Genomic DNA, 20,714 nt, shown 5'->3' on the forward strand with positions numbered 1-20,714 from the left:
ATCACCAAGATCTATCTATGGAGAAACCAGCAACGAGTGGAAGAAGAGGATCTACACACCCTTGTAGATCGCGCGCAGAAGCGTTCAAGAGAACGGGGTTGATGGAGTCGTACTCGTCGTGATCCAAATCACCGATGATCCTAGTGCCGAACGGACGGCACCTCCGCGTTCAACACACGTACGGAATAGCGACGTCTCCTCCTTCTTGATCTAGCAAGGGGGAGGAGAGGTTGATGGAGATCCAGCAGCACGACGGCGTGGTGGTGGAAGTAGCGGGATTCCAACAGGGCTTCGCCAAGCGCTGCGGGAGGAGGGAAATGTGTCACGGGAGGGAGAGGGAGGCGCCAGGGCTCAGATTGGGCTGCCCTCCCTTCCCCCCACTATATATAGGGCCAAGGGAGAGGGGGGGGGCGCAGCCTTGGCCCTTCCTCCAAGGAAGGGTGCGGCTAGGGAGGAGTCCCTCCTCCCCAAGGCACCTAGGAGGTGCATTCCCCCTTTAGGACTCTTCCTTTTCCCTCTTCTCTTGGTGCATGGGCCTCTTGGGGCTGGTGCCCTTGGCCCATATAGGCCAAGGCGCACCCCCTACAGCCCATGTGGCCCCCCGGCGCAGGTGGCCCCACCCGGTGGACCCCCGGGACCCTTCCGATGGTCCCGATACAATACCGGTGACCCCGAAACTTGTCCCGATGGCCGAAATAGCACTTCCTATATATAATTCTTTACCTCCGGACCATTCCGGAACTCCTCGTGACGTCCGGGATCTCATCCGGGACTCCGAACAACTTTCGGGTTACCGCATACTAATATCTCTATAACCCTAGCGTCACTGAACCTTAAGTGTGTAGACCCTACGGGTTCGGGAACCATGCAGACATGACCGAGACGTTCTCCGGTCAATAACCAACAACGGGATCTGGATACCCATGTTGGCTCCCACATGCTCCACGAGGATCTCATCGGATGAACCACGATGTCAAGGACTTAATCAATCCCGTATACAATTCCCTTTGTCTATCGGTACGATACTTGCCCGAGATTCGATCGTCGGTATCCCGATACCCTTGTTCAATCTCGTTACTGGCAAGTCTCTTTTACTCGTTCCATAACACATCATCCCGTGATCAACTCCTTGATCACATTGTGCACATTATGATGATGTCCTACCGAGTGGGCCCAGAGATACCTCTCCGTCACACGGAGTGACAAATCCCAGTCTCGATTCGTGCCAACCCAACAGACACTTTCGGAGATACCTGTAGTGTACCTTTATAGCCACCCAGTTATGTTGTGACGTTTGGCACACCCAAAGTATTCCTACGGTATCCGGGAGTTGCACAATCTCATGGTCTAAGGAAATGATACTTGACATTAGAAAAGCTTTAGCATACGAATTACACGATCTTGTGCTATGCTTAGGATCGGGTCTTGTCCATCACACCATTCTCCTAATGATGTGATCCCGTTATCAACGACATCCAATGTCCATGGTCAGGAAACAGTAACCATCTATTGATCAACGAGCTAGTCAACTAGAGGCTTACTAGGGACATGGTGTTGTCTATGTATCCACACATGTATCTGAGTTTCCTATCAATACAATTATAGCATGGATAATAAACGATTTTCATGAAGAAGGAAATATAATAATAACTTATTTATTATTTCCTCTAGGGCATATTTCCAACAGTCTCCCACTTCCACTAGAGTCAGTAATCTAGTTCACATCGCCATGTGATTAACACTCACAGGTCACATCGCCATGTGACCAACATCCAAAGAGTTTACTAGAGTTCACAATCTAGTTCACATCACTATGTGATTAACACTCAATGAGTTCTGGGTTTGATCATGTTGCTTGTGAGAGAGGTTTTAGTCAACGGGTCTGAACCTTTCAGATCCGTGTGTGCTTTACAAATCTCTATGTTATCTCCTAGATGTAGCTACCACGTTCTATTTGGAGCTATTCCAAATAACTGTTCTACTTGGAGCTATTCCAAATTGTTGCTCCATTATACGTATCCGGTATCTCTACTCAGAGCTATCCGGATAGGTGTTAAGCTTGCATCGACGTAACCCTTTACGACGAACTCTTTTACCACCTCCATAATCGAGAAAATTCCTTAGTCCACGACTGCTGTCCTGTGATCCATTCTTGGATCACTCTTGTACCCCTTGACTGACTCATGGCAAGGCACACTTCAGGTGCGGTACACGGCATAGCATACTGTAGAGCCTATGTCTTAAGCATAGGGGACGACCTTCGTCCTTTCTCTCTATTCTGCCGTGGTCGAGCTTTAAGTCTTAACTTCATACCTTACAACTCAGGCAAGAACTCCTTCTTTAACTGATCCAACTTGAACACCTTCAAGATCATGTCAAGGTATGTGCTCATTTGAAAGTACCATTAAGCGTTTTGATCTATCCTTATAGATCTTGATGCTCAATGTTCAAGTAGCTTAATCCAGGCTTTCCATTGAAAAACACTTTCCAAATAACCCTACATGCTTTCCAGAAATTCTACGTCATTCTGATCAACAATATGTCAGCAACATATACTCATCAGAAAATCTATAGTTCTCCCACTCACTTCTTTGGAAATACAAGTTTCTCATAAACTTTGTATACACCCAAATCTTTGATCATCTCATCAAAGCATCCATTCCAACTCCAAGATGCTTACTCTAGTCCTTAGAAGGATTGCTGGAGCTTTGCATACTTGTTAGCATATTTCAGGATTGACAAAACCTTCCAGTTGTATCACATACAACCTTTCCTCAAAAATCGTCGAGGAAATAATGTTTTGACATCCTATCTGCAAGATTTCATAAATGATGCAGTAATTGCTAATATAATTCCAACAGACTCTTAGCATCGCTACGAGTGAGAAAGTCTCATTGTAGTCAACTCCTTGAACTTGTCGGGAAACTTCTTAACGACAAGTCGAGCTTTCTTAATGGTGACATTTACCATCATTGTCCGTCTTCCTTTTAAAAATCCATCTGTACTCAACAGCCTTACGACCATCGAGTAGTTCTTCCAAAGTCTACACTTTGTTTTCATATATGGATCCTCTCTCGGATTATATGGCCTTGAGCCATTTTGGAATCCAGGCCCACCATCGCTTCTCCATAGCCCGTAGGTTCATTGTTGTCTAGCAACATGACTTCCAAGACAGGATTACGTACCACTCTGAAGTAGTACGCATCCTTGTCATCCCACGAGGTTTGGTAGTGACTTGATCTGAAGTTTCATGATCACTATCATAAGATTCCACTTCAATTGGTGTAGGTGCCACAGGAACAACTTTCCTGTGCCTTGCCCCACACTAGTTGAAGAGACGGTTGAATAACCTTATCAAGTCTCCACCATCCTCCCACTCAATTCTTTCGAAAGAAACTTTTCCTCGAGAAAGGACCCGACTCTAGAAACAATCCCTTATTGCTTTCGGATCTGAGACAGGAGGTATACCCAACTGTTTTGGGTGTCCTATGATGATGCATTTATCCGCTTTGGGTTCGAGCTTATCAGCCTGAAACTTTTTCACATAAGCGTCGCAGCCCCAAACTTTTAAGAAATGACAGCTTAGGTTTCTCTAAACCATAGTTCATACGGTGTCATCTCATCGGAATTACGTGGTGCCCTATTTAAAGTGAATGTGGTTGTCTCTAATGCCTAACCCATAAACTATTTTGGTAATTTGATAAGAGACATCATGGTATGCATCATATCCAGTAGGGTGCAGTTATGATGTTCGGACACACCATCACACTATGGTGTTCCAGGCTGTATTAGTTGTGAAACAATTTCCACAATGTCTTAATTCTGTGCCAAACTCGTAATTCAGATATTCATCTCTATGATCATATCATAGATATTTTATCCTCTTGTCACGACGATCTTTCAACTTCACCCTGAAATTACTTGAACCTTTCAATAATCCAGACTCGTGATTCATCAAGTAAATATACTCAACATCTACTCAAATCATCTATGAAGTAAGAACATAATGATATCCACTACACGCCTCAGCACTCATTGGACTGCGCACATCAAAATGTATTACTTCCAACAAGTTGCTTTCTGGTTCCATTTTACTAAAACCGAGGCTTTCAGTCATCTTGCCCATGTGGTATGATTTGCATGTCTCAAGTGATTCAAAATCAAGTGAGTCCAAACGGTCCATTTGCATGGAGTTTCTTCATGCATATACACCAATAGACATGGTTCGCATGTCTCAAACTTTTCAAAACGAGTGAGCCCAAAGATCCATCAACATGGAGCTTCTTCATGCGTTTTATACCGATATGACTTACGTGGCAGTGCCACAAGTAGGTGGTACTATCATTACTATCTTATATCTTTTGGCATGAACATGTGTATCACTACGATCGAGATTCAATAAACCATTCATCTTAGGTGTAAGACCATTGAAGGTATTATTCAAATAAACAGAGTAACCATTATTCTTCTTAAATGAATAACCGTATTGTGATAGTCATAATCCAATCATGTCTATGCTCAACGCAAACACCAAATAACAATTATTTAGGTTTAACACCAATCCCGATGGTAGAGGGAGCGTGCGATGCTTGATCACATCAAGCTTGGTAAAACTTCCAACACATATTGCCAGCTCACCTTTAGCTAGTCTCCGTTTACTCCGCAGCCTTTTATTTCGAGTTTACTAACATTTAGCAACCGAACCGGTATCTAATACCATGGTGCTACTAGGAGTACTAGTAAAGTACACATTAACACAATGTATATCCAATATACTTCTATCGACCTTGCCAGCCTTCTCATCTACCAAGTATCTAGGGTAATTCTGCTCCAGTGGCTGTTCCCCTTATTACAGAAGCACTTAGTCTCGGGTTTGGGTTCAACCTTGGGTTTCTTCACTAGAGCAGCAGCTGATTTGCCGTTTCATGAAGTATCCCTTCTTGCCCTTGCCCTTGCCCTTGCCCTTCTTGAAACTAGTGGTTTCACCAACCATCAACAATTGATGCTCCTTCTTGATTTCAACTTTTGTGGTGTCAAACATCGCGAATATCTCAAGGATCATCATATATGTCCCTGATATATTATAGTTCATCACGAAGCTCTAGCAGCTTGGTGGTAATGACTTCGGAGAAACATCACTATCTTATCTGGAAGATCAACTCCCACTTGATTCAAATGATTGTTGTACTCAGACAATCTGAGCACAAGCTCAACAATTGAGCTTTTCTCCCTTAGTTTGCAGGCTAAGAAAATCGTCGGAGGTCTTATACCTCTTGACGTGGGCACGAGCCTGAAATCCCAATTTCAGCCCTCAAAACATCTCATATGTTTCGCGACATTTCAAAACGTCTTCGGTGCCTCAATTCTAAACCGTTTAACTGAACTATCACGTAGTTATCAAAATGTGTATGTCAGATGTTCGCAACATCCACAGACGACGTTCGAGGTTCAGCACACTGAGCGGTGCATTAAGGACATAAGCCTTCTATGAAGCAATGAGGACAATCCTCAGTTTACGGACCTAGTCCGCATAATTGCTACTATCAACTTTCAACTAAATTTTCTCTAGGAACATATCTAAACAATAGAACTGAAGCGCAAGCCACGACATAATTTGTGAAGACCTTTTGACTAAGTTCAGGATAATTAAGTTCATCTTATGAACTCCCACTCAGATAGACATCCCTCTAGTCATCTAAGTGATTACATGATCCGAGTCAACTAGGTCGTGTCCGATTATCACGTGAGACGGACTAGTCAACATCGGTGAACATCTTCATGTTGATCGTATCTACCATACGACTCATGCTCGACCTTTCGGTCTCCTGTGTTCCGAGGCCATGTCTGTACATGCTAGGCTCGTCAAGTCAACCTAAGTGTTTCGCGTGTGTAAATCTGTCTTACACCCGTTGTATGTGAACGTTAGAATCTATCACACCCGATCATCACGTGGTGCTTCGAAACAACGAACTGTCGCAATGGTGCACAGTTAGGGGGAACACTTTCTTGAAATTTTAATGTGGGATCATCTTATTTACTACCGTCGTTCTAAGCAAATAAGATGTATAAACATGATAAACATCACATGCAATCAAATAGTGACATGATATGGCCAATATCATTTTGCTCCTTTTGATCTCCATCTTCGGGGCTCCATGATCATCATCGTCACCGGGATGACACCATGATCTCCATCATCATGATCTCCATCATCGTGTCTTCATGAAGTTGTCTCGCCAACTATTACTTCTACTACTATGGCTAACGGTTAGCAATAAAGTAAAGTAATTACATGACGTTTATGTTGACACGCAGGTCATAAATAAATAAAGACAACTCCTATGGCTCCTGCCGGTTGTCATACTCATCGACATGCAAGTCGTGATTCCTATTACAAGAACATGATCATCTCATACATCACATATATCATTCATCACATCCTTTGGCCATATCACATCACATAGCATACCCTGCAAAAACAAGTTAGACGTCCTCTAATTGTTGTTTGCATGTTTTACGTGGCTGCTATGGGTTTCTAGCAAGAATGTTTCTTACCTACGCAAAGACCACAACGTGATATGCCAATTGCTATTTACCCTTCATAAGGACCCTTTTCATCTAATCTGATCCGACTAAAGTGGGAGAGACAGACACCCGCCAGCCACCTTATGCAACTAGTGCATGTTAGTCGGTGGAACCGGTCTCACGTAAGCGTACGTGTCAGGTTGGTCCGGGCCGCTTCATCCCACAATGCCGTCGAAACAAGATTGGACTAGTAACGGTAAGCATATTGAACAATATCAACGCCCACAACTACTTTGTGTTCTACTCATGCATAGTAACTACGCATAGACCTAGCTCTGATACCACTGTTGGGAAACGTAGCAGAAATTCAAAATTTTCCTATGTATCACCAAGATCTATCTATGGAGAAACCAGCAACTAGTGGAAGAAGAGGATCTACATACCCTTGTAGATCGCGCGCGGAAGCGTTCAAGAGAATGGGGTTGATGGAGTCGTACTCGTCGTGATCCAAATCACCGATGATCCTAGTGCCGAACGGACGGCACCTCCGCGTTCAACACACGTACGGAATAGCGACGTCTCCTCCTTCTTGATCCAGCAAGGGGGGAGGAGAGGTTGATGGAGATCCAGGAGCACGACGGCGTGGTGGTGGAAGTAGCGGGATTCCAACAGGGCTTCGCCAAGCGCTGTGGGAGGAGGGAGATGTGTCACGGGAGGGAGAGGGAGGCGCCAGGGCTCAGATTGGGTTGCCCTCCCTTCCCCCCACTATATATAGGGCCAAGAGAGAGGGGGGGCGCAGCCTTGGCCCTTCCTCCAAGGAAGGGTGCGGCTAGGGAGGAGTCACTCCTCCCCAAGGCACCTAGGAGGTGCATTCCCCCTTTAGGACTCTTCCTTTTCCCTCTTCTCTTGGCGCATGGGCCTCTTGGGGCTGGTGCCCTTGGCCCATATAGGCCAAGGCGCACCCCCTACAGCCCAGGTGGCCCCCCGGGGCAGGTGGCCCCACCCGGTGGACCCCCGGGACCCTTCCGGTGGTCCCGGTACAATACCGGTGACCCCGAAACTTGTCCCGATGGCCGAAATAGCACTTCCTATATATAATTCTTTACCTCCGGACCATTCCGGAACTCCTCGTGATGTCCGGGATCTCATCCGGGACTCCGAACAACTTTCGGGTTACCGCATACTAATATCTCTATAACCCTAGCGTCACCGAACCTTAAGTGTGTAGACCCTACGGGTTCGGGAACCATGCAGACATGACCGAGACGTTCTCCGGTCAATAACCAACAACGGGATCTGGATACCCATGTTGGCTCCCACATGCTCCACGATGATCTCATCGGATGAACCACGATGTCAAGGTCTTAATCAATCCTGTATACAATTCCCTTTGTCTATCGGTACGATACTTGCCCGAGATTCAATCGTCGGTATCCCGATACCCTTGTTCAATCTCGTTACCGGCAAGTCTCTTTTACTCGTTCCGTAACACATCATCCCGTGATCAACTCCTTGATCACATTGTGCACATTATGATGATGTCCTACCGAGTGGGCCCAGAGATACCTCTCCGTCACACGGAGTGACAAATCCCAGTCTCGATTCGTGCCAACCCAACAGACACTTTCGGAGATACCTGTAGTGTACCTTTATAGCCACCCAGTTACGTTGTGACGTTTGGCACACCCAAAGTATTCCTACGGTATCCGGGAGTTGCACAATCTCATGGTCTAAGGAAATGATACTTGACATTAGAAAAGCTTTAGCATACGAACTACACGATCTTGTGCTATGCTTAGGATTGGGTCTTGTCCATCACATCATTCTCCTAATGATGTGATCCCATTATCAATGACATCCAATGTCCATGGTCAGGAAACCGTAACCATCTATTGATCAACGAGCTAGTCAAATAGAGGATTACTAGGGACATGGTGTTGTCTATGTATCCACACATGTATATGAGTTTCCTATCAATACAATTATAGCATGGATAATAAACGATTATCATGAACAAGGAAATATAATAATAACTTATTTATTATTGCCTCTAGGGCATATTTCCAACAGAGCGGAGGCGGCGGGCGACCTTCTTCGCAGCCGCGATGAGATGCTTGCAGAGGTGCGGCAATGCCTAATTCAGGCCCAGCAGCTGGCCAAGCACTACTACGACGGCCACTACCGCAAGGCGGAGTTCGCGGTGGGCGACTGGGTGTGGCTGTGCCTTCTTCACCGTTCTACGCAGTCCCTTGACCCGCGCGCGAAGCGCAAGCTGGTCCCTCACTACGCCGGGCCATTTTTCGTGCCGGAGCGCATTGCGAAGGTGGCCTATCGCCTTCAGCTTTCGGCCGATGCTCAAATCCACGACATCATCCATGTGGGACTGCTGAAGCCCTTCCGTGGGGAGCCACTGGCAGCCACGCCCGCGCTACCTCCTACCCCCGACGGGCGCCTCCTTCCCGGACCAGCGAAGGTGTTGCAGGCCCCGCTACGTCGCGGGGTGTAGCACTTGTTGATCCGGTGGGACGGCCTTCCGGAGGAGGAGGCCACTTGGGAGCAATGCGACGAGTTCCGCCAACACTACCCAGACTTCCAGCTCGGGGACGAGCTGTTTGCGCAGGCGGGGAGAGATGTTATGACCGGGATAACTTATACCCGGAGGAGGCCCATTGGGCGCATTTAGTTAGGGGCTTAGCCCAAAATTTATCTTATTTTTATTAGCATCGTGATTATATAAACAGCTGTAAAGACTCTTTTGGAAAATCAAGCAATAAGACAATTCTATTGCCCCGCTCCTTGAGGAGCCGAACCCTAAACCCTAGCCGCTTCCTGCCAACGCCGCCGCCTCCTCACTCGCGCATGACGGCGCCCAGCCGCCGGCGGCCGTGTGTTCATCCACGTCCAGCTCCCTCCATCCCCTACAACCTCAGGCCTAGACCCGATAGAACCCTAGTTCCTACCACGACCTCTGAAGTTTTTGTAATTAACATTGACTTATATATACCCACGGATGTATCTTAACTTGTTTTATCTAACAAAGGGAACGTCAATTTAACATGTGTTTGTGAGAGAAATAAAAGTAAAATTGCATCAATTTAATATATCCAGAGTAAGATACATTATATGTCTCTTTTAATGCCAATTAAGCTTCACATTTCAAATTACCAACGAAACAACCTTCACTAAAAATTACGATGAGCTTTCAGATATTTTCAACAGATTGGAGGTTGGCGAACCCACTTCATATTTAAATAAAAATGAATTTCAAAAATTCTAAGCATACCCACAACTATCAAAGTTCTAATAAACTTTCAAAAAAATAAAAGCCCACAAGTAATGGCTTTTACCCTACAAAAGGAACTTCCAGAAATCTGAGCCCATTAATGACAATAAAAAATCTGTCAAACTGCCATAAAAAATCTAAAAAAAACTTTGTAGTAGCAATTTCTACCATAATGATAGATGAAAATGAACTTTCAAAGTTCTAAAGCTAACTTTCTAATCTAACAACTGGAGCCTACAACAAATGGAAAAGAAATAAAATGAATAACTATGATAATAACATCGTGGACCTCCCTGCCATTCATGGCTAGTGGTTGCGAAGGACACCCTCGACAGTTTCCATGAATTAATGGAATTTCAGGGCACCAAGTCATGATGGTGGCAGCCACTTAGCGCCTGCAAGGACCAAGGCCCCACTGAGGGAATGTATGAGAGTGTCTGCGAGCGTGGATGTGATGGATATGGTGGTGTGGTTTTGAGATAGTGCTTCAGAGCCTTGAAACTCCTTAAAGGTAGACAACATATGAGGCTATGATTTTTTTTCTCCTTTCATTAATTGAGAGGAGGCACTTCAGGTGAGAGAAAGAAGAGGTATGCAAAACAGAAGTGGTCGATGTGGTTATGTGCTGGGTGAACCTCCCCCATCTTGTGACATGGCATGGATAACTAAATTGATGTTTGTTAGTAGTTAACCATAAAAGAGCACCTTATGTTACTAACCCATATGGCACACACAGTTCTCATTTCAAGTCAGTTGGCACAAACGCTGATTACTTGATACATATGTACATAGTGATACATTGACATGTTACATTCTCGGTATATATCACAAACACTACAGCATTGTTTACCATAACAATGAAACCCTTATTTGATAATATGCAAGACCATAACAAATAAATGGAAAAGTTTGAAGACATCTATTTGACACACCAGATTGGGCTCCATACTTTTAGATTCCTCACGTAACGGAAACTACGGGTAGGCATCGCCATACCCAGATCCAGCACCTCGGCCTCCACCACTTCCACCATTTGTTCCACCGCCATTGCCAACACCGTTTCCACCAGCATATGCATTTGTACTACCTTGTCCATACCAATTGTTATTAGCAGTAGCTGAGCCAGAACCAGTGCCACTACCAGCCCCATATGCACTAGATCCATGGTAACCACTAGCTTGCCCTCCACCGCCGCCGCCACCGGTACCACCGGCACTAGTATATCCACCATAGCTACCACCATAAGGATAGGAAGATCCTTGACTATATTGACTAGAACCCGAGCCCGAGCCACTGCCGCTACCAGATCCAGCTCCACCATATTGGCTACCACCGCCACCTCCGCCTCCTCCTCCACCGCTTGCATGTGCACCACTACTAGAGCTCACACCTGACCCAGTTCCACTCCCAGAACCGAAGCCAGCACCACCCTGAGACCCCTCACCCTCTCCTCCTCCCGTTCCTACTCCAGAGGCACTGGAGTACCTAGCCACCCTTGCAGCATTGGCCAATCCAATGCTCAACAGGACAACAAAACCAAGAGCTAATAATTTTGTGCCTACCATTGTGTGTGTGCCTTCTATCGCAGTGTACTCCTGCAAGATGATGGGTTCTAAGTGACAGATTGTATGCGTATTTATAGTGCTTGCGACCATATTGGTGGGGTGAGACTTGTTGACAATGTCAAGTGGATGCTTAAATATTTAGCGCATTAATTGGTGCTGCAAGACTTGGATACACACCATGCAGGCGATGAACACCGGAGATATTACCGTGTGCGATATTTTCTTTGGATGCTTTCTTCCATTGGCATCCGTTGGGTTCAACACACACATGCAAGCATCCAGTGATGAATACAGCTAGCTCCAGTAGTTGATGGTACAGGGGCGGCCTCGAAGTTCTCGTAATTGACTTCGGCATGTATATCCGCGGCCGCCATAGCAGACAGGAAAATTCCAAACCATGTTTTTGCCAGCACCATGGATCATCTACTTATTATGTTTTTTACGTTCATGTCACATAGGGCAAAAATTGCAAAGAACCACGCATAAGCATAGCTACTAGTTGTGATTATCCTACAGTCAAGTAACCATGCATTCATAAAGAACTGATTGGCTGGACGATGGATGATCAATTGGGCTTGGATAAGCGTTGATTTTACCATGAACATGCAACTTGCTTGATCGGTCGACCGATCCCCTTGGGCCGGGTTAACAAGTTGTCGCCATTGTCTGCCCGATGGCAAGCAAGAGCTGGAATCAAAGTAAACGACGACTCCACCGATGTAATCGAATCGACTTGAGCGCTTACGTGCCGCTGCATGCAGTAGCCATTCATTGATTATAAGAAGCTTTGACAGTGTGCCATCAGCTCCGCTATTGGTTTGGAAAGAGCTATTGGTTAGCAAAGTCTGAGTGGAGGCATAAAATAATTAGCTCCTTAGTTAGTGCTTGTTGACTTGGATACATCACGTAGGTAATAAATACTGAAGAGATTAATCTGTGAGCTTTTTTTGGATGCTCTATTGGCAATCTTTAGTCCCCATCCATCCAAGGTTTTCAAATGCTTGATGTGGCTAGCTTGCATTCTGTGTTATGTCTACTAGGGCTTCAAAAGCTGATAGGAAGTCTATATATCTTGATCGATGGAATAGAACCTTGACTTGTGTAGCTGAAAGATGATTACAAGATGCAACCTCTGATAAGCTCATATAAGCTCGATATATGCCATTTTTTGTTACTTTGTGCTAATCAATGATACAGTGGAATATTGATGTATCTTAATCAATCAAAATGATAAGAATGATTGGCCAAATGAAAGTATTGATATATTTATTTATTTACATATTTACAATTTGGAAGATGCTTTTGAGCCATCCGTTTAACTCTAGAACAAAATAGATTCAATCCTCGTTCGCATATGTGGTGAGCAATCTAAAGAAAAATACAATGGGCAAAAAAGGGACAAGTCTTTTGCTAGAGAAGCTCAGCACGCAGTGAGTCGGATGAGACAGTTGAGTAGTTGATATTGGGGGGCGACCTCGAAGTTCTCACCATTGACCTTGACATTTATGCATGAGCACGCGGCTACTTCGCAGAAATGACAACCCATGGAAAAGGAACCAAGGAGACTTGTTAGAATCACATTTGCATGCGGATAAGCGAGACAACTAACACAAGATGAAATTCATATTAGTTGTGCCCAGCTTGCTTGCTTCAGCGTTACCATTGGTTAAGTAAATGACGAATCACTGAGTCGATTATACTCCCAAGTGAAGTGAACGAGGACCCATAACTCTCAGATGCTTGTTAATACATTCAAACATGCATGCATCAACTGATCCATGGAATACTACTCCTTCGGACCCAAAATATAATACAATTATTGACACTATATATAGGGAGTACTTCAGAAGTTGACATTCACGGGAGTGGATGATGACGATGTTCTTGCGATTTACTTTCACAGTATGTATGCATGTCGTCAAGTTGGACGCTTATCAACGTAAAGAAAATAGACATGCTTATGGATCCCAGGGATGCATGTGAGGATAGGGATAATTGGGTTAGACACACGGTTAGCAATGCAGTGCCATGACTAATTAGCATCTCCAATGGATGATGAAAAAATTGATGCCCAAAACCCGATTATAGGGTAGGAGAAAGAAGATCTTTGGGCACCACAGCTGTTGAACATTAAAACACGATTATAAGGTAGGAGAGAAGATTTTGGACACCGCAGTTGTTGAACATTAAAACCCCGATTATAGGGAAGGAGAAAGAAGATTTTTGGGCACCTGGTGCCATAAAAATGGTCACTTGAACATGATTCATAGCACATTCTGAAATTTCTAACTCTAGTTGAACATGAAACATTTCAACATAATTATATAATATTAGGAAAGACCAGCACTACTATGGACATACTACTAGAGTAGATCATCACAGACCATGATGCCTACGGTACTCGTACAACTCGAAGTCGTCCTCGTTGTCATCGTCGTCATCGAGGTTGCTCGCCTCTGGTGGTCGTCGGAGGGGCCTGCCTCGTGCTCATTGCCAGTAGACAATTTCACGTCCTCCTTAACTCATAGAAGCCCTCCCTCTTGAGCTCATCAAACATCTCATCGACCTCGTCGACAATTTTTTTTATCGATCTCTCCTTCTTCATGCGCTCCTTGTCCCTCTCGGCAAAGAATGCAAGCTCCGGTTTCATGAGGTCTAGATGCATGATTTTCTTTGGATGCTCTGTACATTGACATCCATTCAACACACACATGCAAGCATCCAATGATGTACACAGCTAGCTCCAGTAGCTGACGGTACAGAGACGACCTCGAAGTTCCCGTAATTGACTTCGGCATGTATATCCGCGGGTGCCATAGCAGATGGAAAAATTCCAAACCACGTTTTTGCCAGCACCATGGATCGTCTACTTGTTCATGTCACACATGGCAAAAATCCAAGAAAGGGTGCATAAGCGTAGCTACTGGTTGTGCTTATCCTATGGTCAAGTAACCATGCATGCATGAAGAACTGATTAGTTCGATGATGGACGATCAAGTGGGCTTGGATAAGTGCTGATTTTATCATGAGCAGGCAACTTGCTCGATTGGTCGACCGATCCCCTTGGGCCGGTGGTCGCTATTGTCTGCCCGATGGCAGGCAAGTGCTGGAATCGAAGTAAACGATGACTCCGCCGATGTAATTGAATGAACTTACTTGAGCGCTTACTTGTCGCTGCATGCAGTAGGCATCCATTGATTATAATTAAGAATCTTTGACAATATGCCATCAGCTCCGCTATTTGTTTGGAAAGAGCTTCCGACCAAGAATATATTGGTGGTATGGACTTGTTAGCAAAGTCGGAGTGGGGCCATAAAATAATTAGCGCCTTAATTAGTGCTTGTGGACTTGGATACATCACGTAGGTAATGAAGAGATACATCACGTAGCCATTACTACCTGTTTCACCATTTGTTTAGGGCGGACTCAATGTATCTGAAGTTGTATGTTCTATAATATTGCATCAATATACCATATAATATATATATATATATATATATATTATTTGTATATTAAGATATAGTATATCTCTCATTCTTGTTAATTAAGCTTTATATGTGCATTTTTGCTAGGTGACACATCTCCAATATAGTGGACACCATTAATTGCACCGGGGTAACCTTTATGTCGGGGGTGCAACATATGCTCTCTCGTTTTCTTGCAAGGTCGCCTTAACTAGCCTCACCTCCATCTTTCATATCATTGCCTTTATTTTCCATGCGCGTCCCAGCAAGTGACTCCTTCATCACAGGGTAACAATGAATGAAGATATTTAGTATGAGAATTCATAAGCCCACATCCAGATTTCTTTAAATAGCAAACCTTCTCTTTTCTCCTACACAAGAAAAGTTCTCACGCTTTCCTCATCGTCCCGTCGGCGCCGCCACCGGTCGACCCGATCTCCGATGGCCTTTGGGCCATGGAGGTGCGGAGGACCTCAGCCCCTCGCCGTCGGGAGGGACCCTGTTCTCGTTCTTGTTTGGTTCAACTTCTTCGTTGGGGCTGTGTAGAGGTGGCTGATAACCCACAAGTATAGGGGATCAATTGTAGCCTCTTTCGATAAGTAAGAGTGTCGAACCCAACGAGGAGCTAAAGATAGAATAAATATTCCCTCAAGTTCTATCGACCACCGATACAACTCTACGCACGCTTAGCGTTCGCCTTACCTAGAACAAGTATGAAATTAGAAGTACTTTGTATGAAACGAGAAAGTTATTTGTCTCTAGACAATCGATAACTAGACCGGTAATCATTATTGCAATTTTATTTGAGGGAGAGGCATAAGCTAACATACTTTCTCTTCTTGGATCAAATGCAGTTATGATTGGAACTCTAGCAAGCATCCACAACTACTAAAGATCATTAAGGTAAAACCCAATCATAGCATTATAAGGCATCAAGTCCTCTTTACTCCCATACGCAAACAACCTACTTACTCGGGCATGTGCTTCTGTTAATCACGCCACCCACCATAAGCAAATCATGAACATATTGCAAACCCTACAGCAGGGATCCCTCACGCTTGCGCGACACGGAGAGCACCATAGGACAGCACCAAAAATAAAACATGCAACTCAAACCAATCACGATCATCAATTAACCCATAGGACAAAACGGGCCTACTCAAACATCATAGGATAGCCATACATCATTGGGAAATAATATATAGCATTGAGCATCGTGTTTAAGTAGAGATTACAACGGGTAAAAGAGGGGTTACACCGCTGCATAGAGGGGGGAAGAGTTGGTGATGACGGCGGTGAAGTTGTTGGTGTAGATCGTTGTCGCGATGATGGCCCCGGTGGTCTTCCGGCGCCACCGGGAGAGAGGGGGAGAGAGCCCCCCCTTCTTCTTGTTCTTCCATGATCTTCCCCCTAGATGGGAGAAGGGTTTCCCCTCTGTTCCATGGCCTCCATGGCGGCGGAGGGGCGAGAGCCCCTCCGAGATTGGATCTCTCTCTCTCTATGTTTCCTTCTGTTTCTTTGCTCCCTGATTCTGCACTTTCACCGTTTCTTAAATTCCCGGAGATCTGTAAGTCCGATTGGGCTGAAATTTTGGCACGATTTTTATCTGGATATTGGCTTTATTGCGGCGAAAGAAGGGCACCAACCGCCTTACGGAGTGGCCACAAGGGCCCAGGGCGCGCACCTCACCCTCGTGGGACCCTCGGGCATCATCTCGCGTTGATTCCCCTTCCCAAAATTCACATATATTCGAAGAAAATCTCCTTAAGTTTTTATCCCGTTTGGACTCCGTTTGATATGGATTTTCTATGAAACAAAAAACATGCAACAAACAGGAACTGGCACTGGGTACTGGATCAATAAGTTAGTCCCATAAATAGTATAAAAAGTTGCCAAAAGTATGTAAAAGTTGTAGAATATTGGCATGGAACAATCAAAAATTATAGATACGTCGGAGATGTATCAGCGGCGATGTCCCTCATTAGAAATAATGTCTCCCACGTTCTATCCCTGTCCCGATAGTGCGTCTAGCGTCATTAGAGGGAGTGTGGAGGTGTGTCTTCGTCAGATCTTGTGGGATTCAGTCGGTGCTGGTCCTCGGTACATCTGTTTGGATCCGGTCTTCATTCGTGTTTGTGGTGTTTACAGGTTTGATCCTTCTGATCTACGACTTTCTTTGTCAGTGATGGTTGCTACTCGGGTGCGCTAATTCTATGGGGCCTTAGCCCGATGAACTTCTGACTGTCTACTACAATAAGGTTTGACTGGCTCCAGCGAGGGAGGGGCAATGACGGCGGCACGCCTTCGGCTCGCTCCAGCACTTGTAGTCATGGCTAGGTGGTCCACGGATCTAGTTGTAATTTTAGTATCCCTGGTGTTCTTTGTTGCGCCATAATTGAGTATGAATAGACTAGAAATTTCTCATGCCAAAAAAATATTTCTTTAAATAGAAATTTCTAGCTTTACCCACAAAATTAGATGGGTGTGTGTATCAAATGATGGATGCCTACAACGCCGAAGCGACCTGCCAGGTGATCTCCCCCACCACCGGGTTAGGCTAAAGTAAGTACTGATGCAAGCTTTGACATGTCCTCATGCTCTGTAGCCTTTGGGGCAGTTGCAAGGAACTGTAGGGGACAACTGCTAATGGCGGTTCCGATGCCTAGTGGGTGGTGTCATGCTCCTAAGGAAGTGGATGGGTCGTCATACGGAGGGTATTAAGCTTTTCCAGGAACAAGCTACTATATCTTTGGTCATCGAGTCTGGTAGCATGTCACTCATCAATACCCTGAAGGATGGAGGAGACAACAGATCGTTGCTATGTAGTAGTACAAGGAGGTCTAGGCGATGATATCGTTTTTCTGGGATGGCAGGTACTCCCTCCGTCCCAAAATAATTGTCTCAACTTTGTACTGGCTCTAGTACAAAGTTGTACTAAGTTCGAGACACTTATTTTGGGACGGAGAGAGTAGCAAATAAGGTTGGTCGTGCTCTCGCGTAGGTAGGTGCTACGAGTGCAAACAAATCCATCTCGATCCTAGATGCACTGTCTGCTATTTTTTAGCTCCTTCTGAAGGATTGTAAATACATTATTATCAATTAATGAAACCCCTTGTTTGGGCAAAAAAGATAGTTTTGTAGAAAAATTATTCTGAGGCCCTAGACATTTCAACAAAAACTATTGGAGACTGGAGAACAAACTTTGCATCTTGAGTGGAAATCAAATTTCGGAAAGTGTAAGAACAGCCACAATTGTCAAAAACCACGCACGCTTTCAAAAAAAATTAATACATGACTTAATAAAAAGAAGTAACGACTTTGACTCCAAAAAGGAACTTTGGACAACAATAACTTTAAAAGATATGTCGACATTAAAAAAAATTGAAAGCACAACATTGGAATAACAATTTCCGCCATTGTGATCGATATAAGTGAGCCAAAGTTGTAAAGCTAACATTCTAATCTAACAAGTGGATCATACAAAAAAATGAAAGTGCAATAAAAATATGAATAAAAGAAAATTAGACCATGCACCTTTCCACCATCCGTGACTTCATGGCACAAAGTCATGATAGGTCTGACCTAGTACGGCTTGTGATGATCACCAGTCTCTCAAAGCAATGTCTCGGTGACCGAGGATGTGAAGGATATTGGGGTGTGGTCTCACGATGGGGGTTCGTAGCCTTGGAACTCCCTAGAAGCACTACCCAGCGAGAGAAATTTATGCAAAACTAAAGTGGTGTATGTGAGATATGTGTTACATGACTGATGCCATTCGTGAAACGACATGTATCATTGAAATGATAATTTTTGGTACTTAACCATAAGTGAGCAACTTATGTTACATAACCATAAGACACGCAAAGTGTTTCCATTGCAAGTCGGTTGGCCAAAACGATGGTAGATAACTTAATACATATAAATAGTGATACATTGACAATTAACATTCTTGGAATATATCACGAACACTAGTACATTTTCCACTAGAACAATGAAGCCCTTATTTGATAATATGTAAGATGATAACAAATAAATGAAAAAAGAGTCAAAGCTATCAATTTGACATAGTACAGTAGGTTGGGCTCCATTTTTTTTAGATTCCTCACATGAAAGGGACTAGGGGTTGGCATTGCCATACCCAGATCCAGCACCTTTGCCTGCACCACTCCCACCATGTCTTCCTCCTCCATTGCCACCACCGTTTCCACCAGCATCTGCATTTGTACTACCTTGTCTATACCAATTGTTAGTAGCTATAGCTGAGCCAGAACCAGTGCCACTACCAGCCCCATATCCACTAGATCCTTGATAACCACTAGCTTTCCCTCCACCACCGCCACCACCGGCACCGCCAGCGCTAGTATATCCACCATAGCCACCACCATAAGGATATGAAGATCCTTGACTATATTGACTGGAACCAGAACCAGAGCCGGACCCGCTACCATATCCAGTTCCACCATCTTGGCCACCGCCTCCGCCGCCACCTCCACCTCCACCGCTTGCATGGCTACCACTACTAGAACTCACGCCAGACCCAGTTCCACTCCCAGCACCCGAGCCACCACCACTTACAGTTCCCCCACCCTCTCCTCCTCCCGCCCCCGTTCCCGTGGCGCTTCCACTGCCGAATCTAACCACCCTTGCAGCATTGGCCAGTCCAATGCTCAAGAGGACAACATAGCCGAGGGCTACTAGCTTTGTGCCTACCATTGTGTGTGTTTTATGGAAGTGTGTACTCTTGCAAGATGAGATGAGTTCTAAGCGAAATATCAATGGATATTTATAGTGGTGCTTCCGGCCATGCATGTTGGGGGTGTTGGTGGAGTTGTTGACGAAGTCATGTCTCAACTGTAGGTGGAGGCTTAGAATAATTAGTGCCTTAATTGGTGCAGGTAAAAGTAAACGAGATGACTGACTTCTAATCGTGATCGCATCCACGTTGGGTCAATAGTTCTAAAACACATGCATGCTAGCATCCACTGATGAACACATCTAGCTCGAGGCTTGAATAGTTGACATTAGAGCAGAGGAGGCAGCAACGTGGAAGTTTCCGTAGTTGAATTTGGAGTTGGAGGGTATTGTACTAGCAGATGGCAAAAATCCAAACCACGTTCATGCCGGCACCAAGGATCATCTTGTCAAGGTAATTAAGCCTACACCACCACTGAATGCCTGTTTATGCTACTTGCATGCATGATCACCATTTTATCTTACGGTCAAATAACCATGCATGCATGCATGTTACTAATTAGCTATAGATGATTAACCGTGGGCTAGGATAGGCCAGCCGGGTTAACGACGTGGGCAAGTTGTTTTCACTGCCGATGGCAAGCAAGAGCTGGAGTCGAAGTCAACGACGACTCCGCCCATGTAATCGATCAAGTCGTTGGGTCAAGTAGCCGTGCATGAAGAAGTGATTAGCAGATCATCAAGTTCAAGTGGGATGGCAAGATCGATCCAAAACCACGTGCATGCCAGCACCGTAAGCCTATACGTATCGTACACCATATTATTTGATGCCCGGACTAGTTCAAGTTAATAGCTGAACAGGTTGTAAACCGTGATACATAGCTGCTTTTTCATGTACTGAACGAAAATCTACGGCAACGCTGCTTTATGAGCCGAGATGGTCACTGCCACGCCAAACAGCGAAGGGAAGCAGACGTTATTGCCACGCTGGCAAAATCAACAGACCCTCACCTAGCCAGATAGATAGGTCAACAATAATTTACGACAACGAGCCATCAAACCATCGCAACCGACATTGTTGAGATGGGGAGGCTCGAGGAAACTTTATTCGCCACACCGACGGCGCTGCCGCGCAACCCTTGTAAAAGCATCAAAGAGTGGAATACTAGATATCCATATGGTAGA

General features: G+C 44.9%; 2 protein-coding genes across 2 annotated transcripts; both read right to left on the reverse strand.

The window, feature by feature from the left end:
• Positions 1-10,561: 10,561 nt before the first annotated feature.
• On the reverse strand, positions 10,562-11,409 carry LOC147981529 (uncharacterized). The gene has a single exon (XM_087513999.1). It carries the CDS (start codon positions 11,371-11,373, stop codon positions 10,783-10,785), a length of 591 nt encoding a protein of 196 aa, XP_087370125.1. The 5' UTR covers positions 11,374-11,409; the 3' UTR covers positions 10,562-10,782.
• Positions 11,410-18,770: 7,361 nt separating this feature from the next.
• LOC125549193 (uncharacterized) lies at positions 18,771-19,601 on the reverse strand. The gene has a single exon (XM_087513998.1). The coding sequence runs from the start codon at positions 19,548-19,550 to the stop codon at positions 18,954-18,956; it is 597 nt and encodes a 198-aa protein (XP_087370124.1). The 5' UTR covers positions 19,551-19,601; the 3' UTR covers positions 18,771-18,953.
• Positions 19,602-20,714: the final 1,113 nt, after the last annotated feature.

This window comes from Triticum urartu, chromosome 3A (genome assembly GCF_056163025.1).
Source record: "Triticum urartu cultivar PI428250 chromosome 3A, HENAU_Tu73, whole genome shotgun sequence".
NCBI lineage: Eukaryota > Viridiplantae > Streptophyta > Magnoliopsida > Poales > Poaceae > Triticum > Triticum urartu.

Coding starts and splice junctions, on each gene's coding strand:
- LOC147981529 (XM_087513999.1), bottom strand. CDS start 11,373: ATGGTAGGCACAAAATTATTAGCTCTTGGTTTTGTTGTCCTGTTGAGC.
- LOC125549193 (XM_087513998.1), bottom strand. CDS start 19,550: ATGGTAGGCACAAAGCTAGTAGCCCTCGGCTATGTTGTCCTCTTGAGC.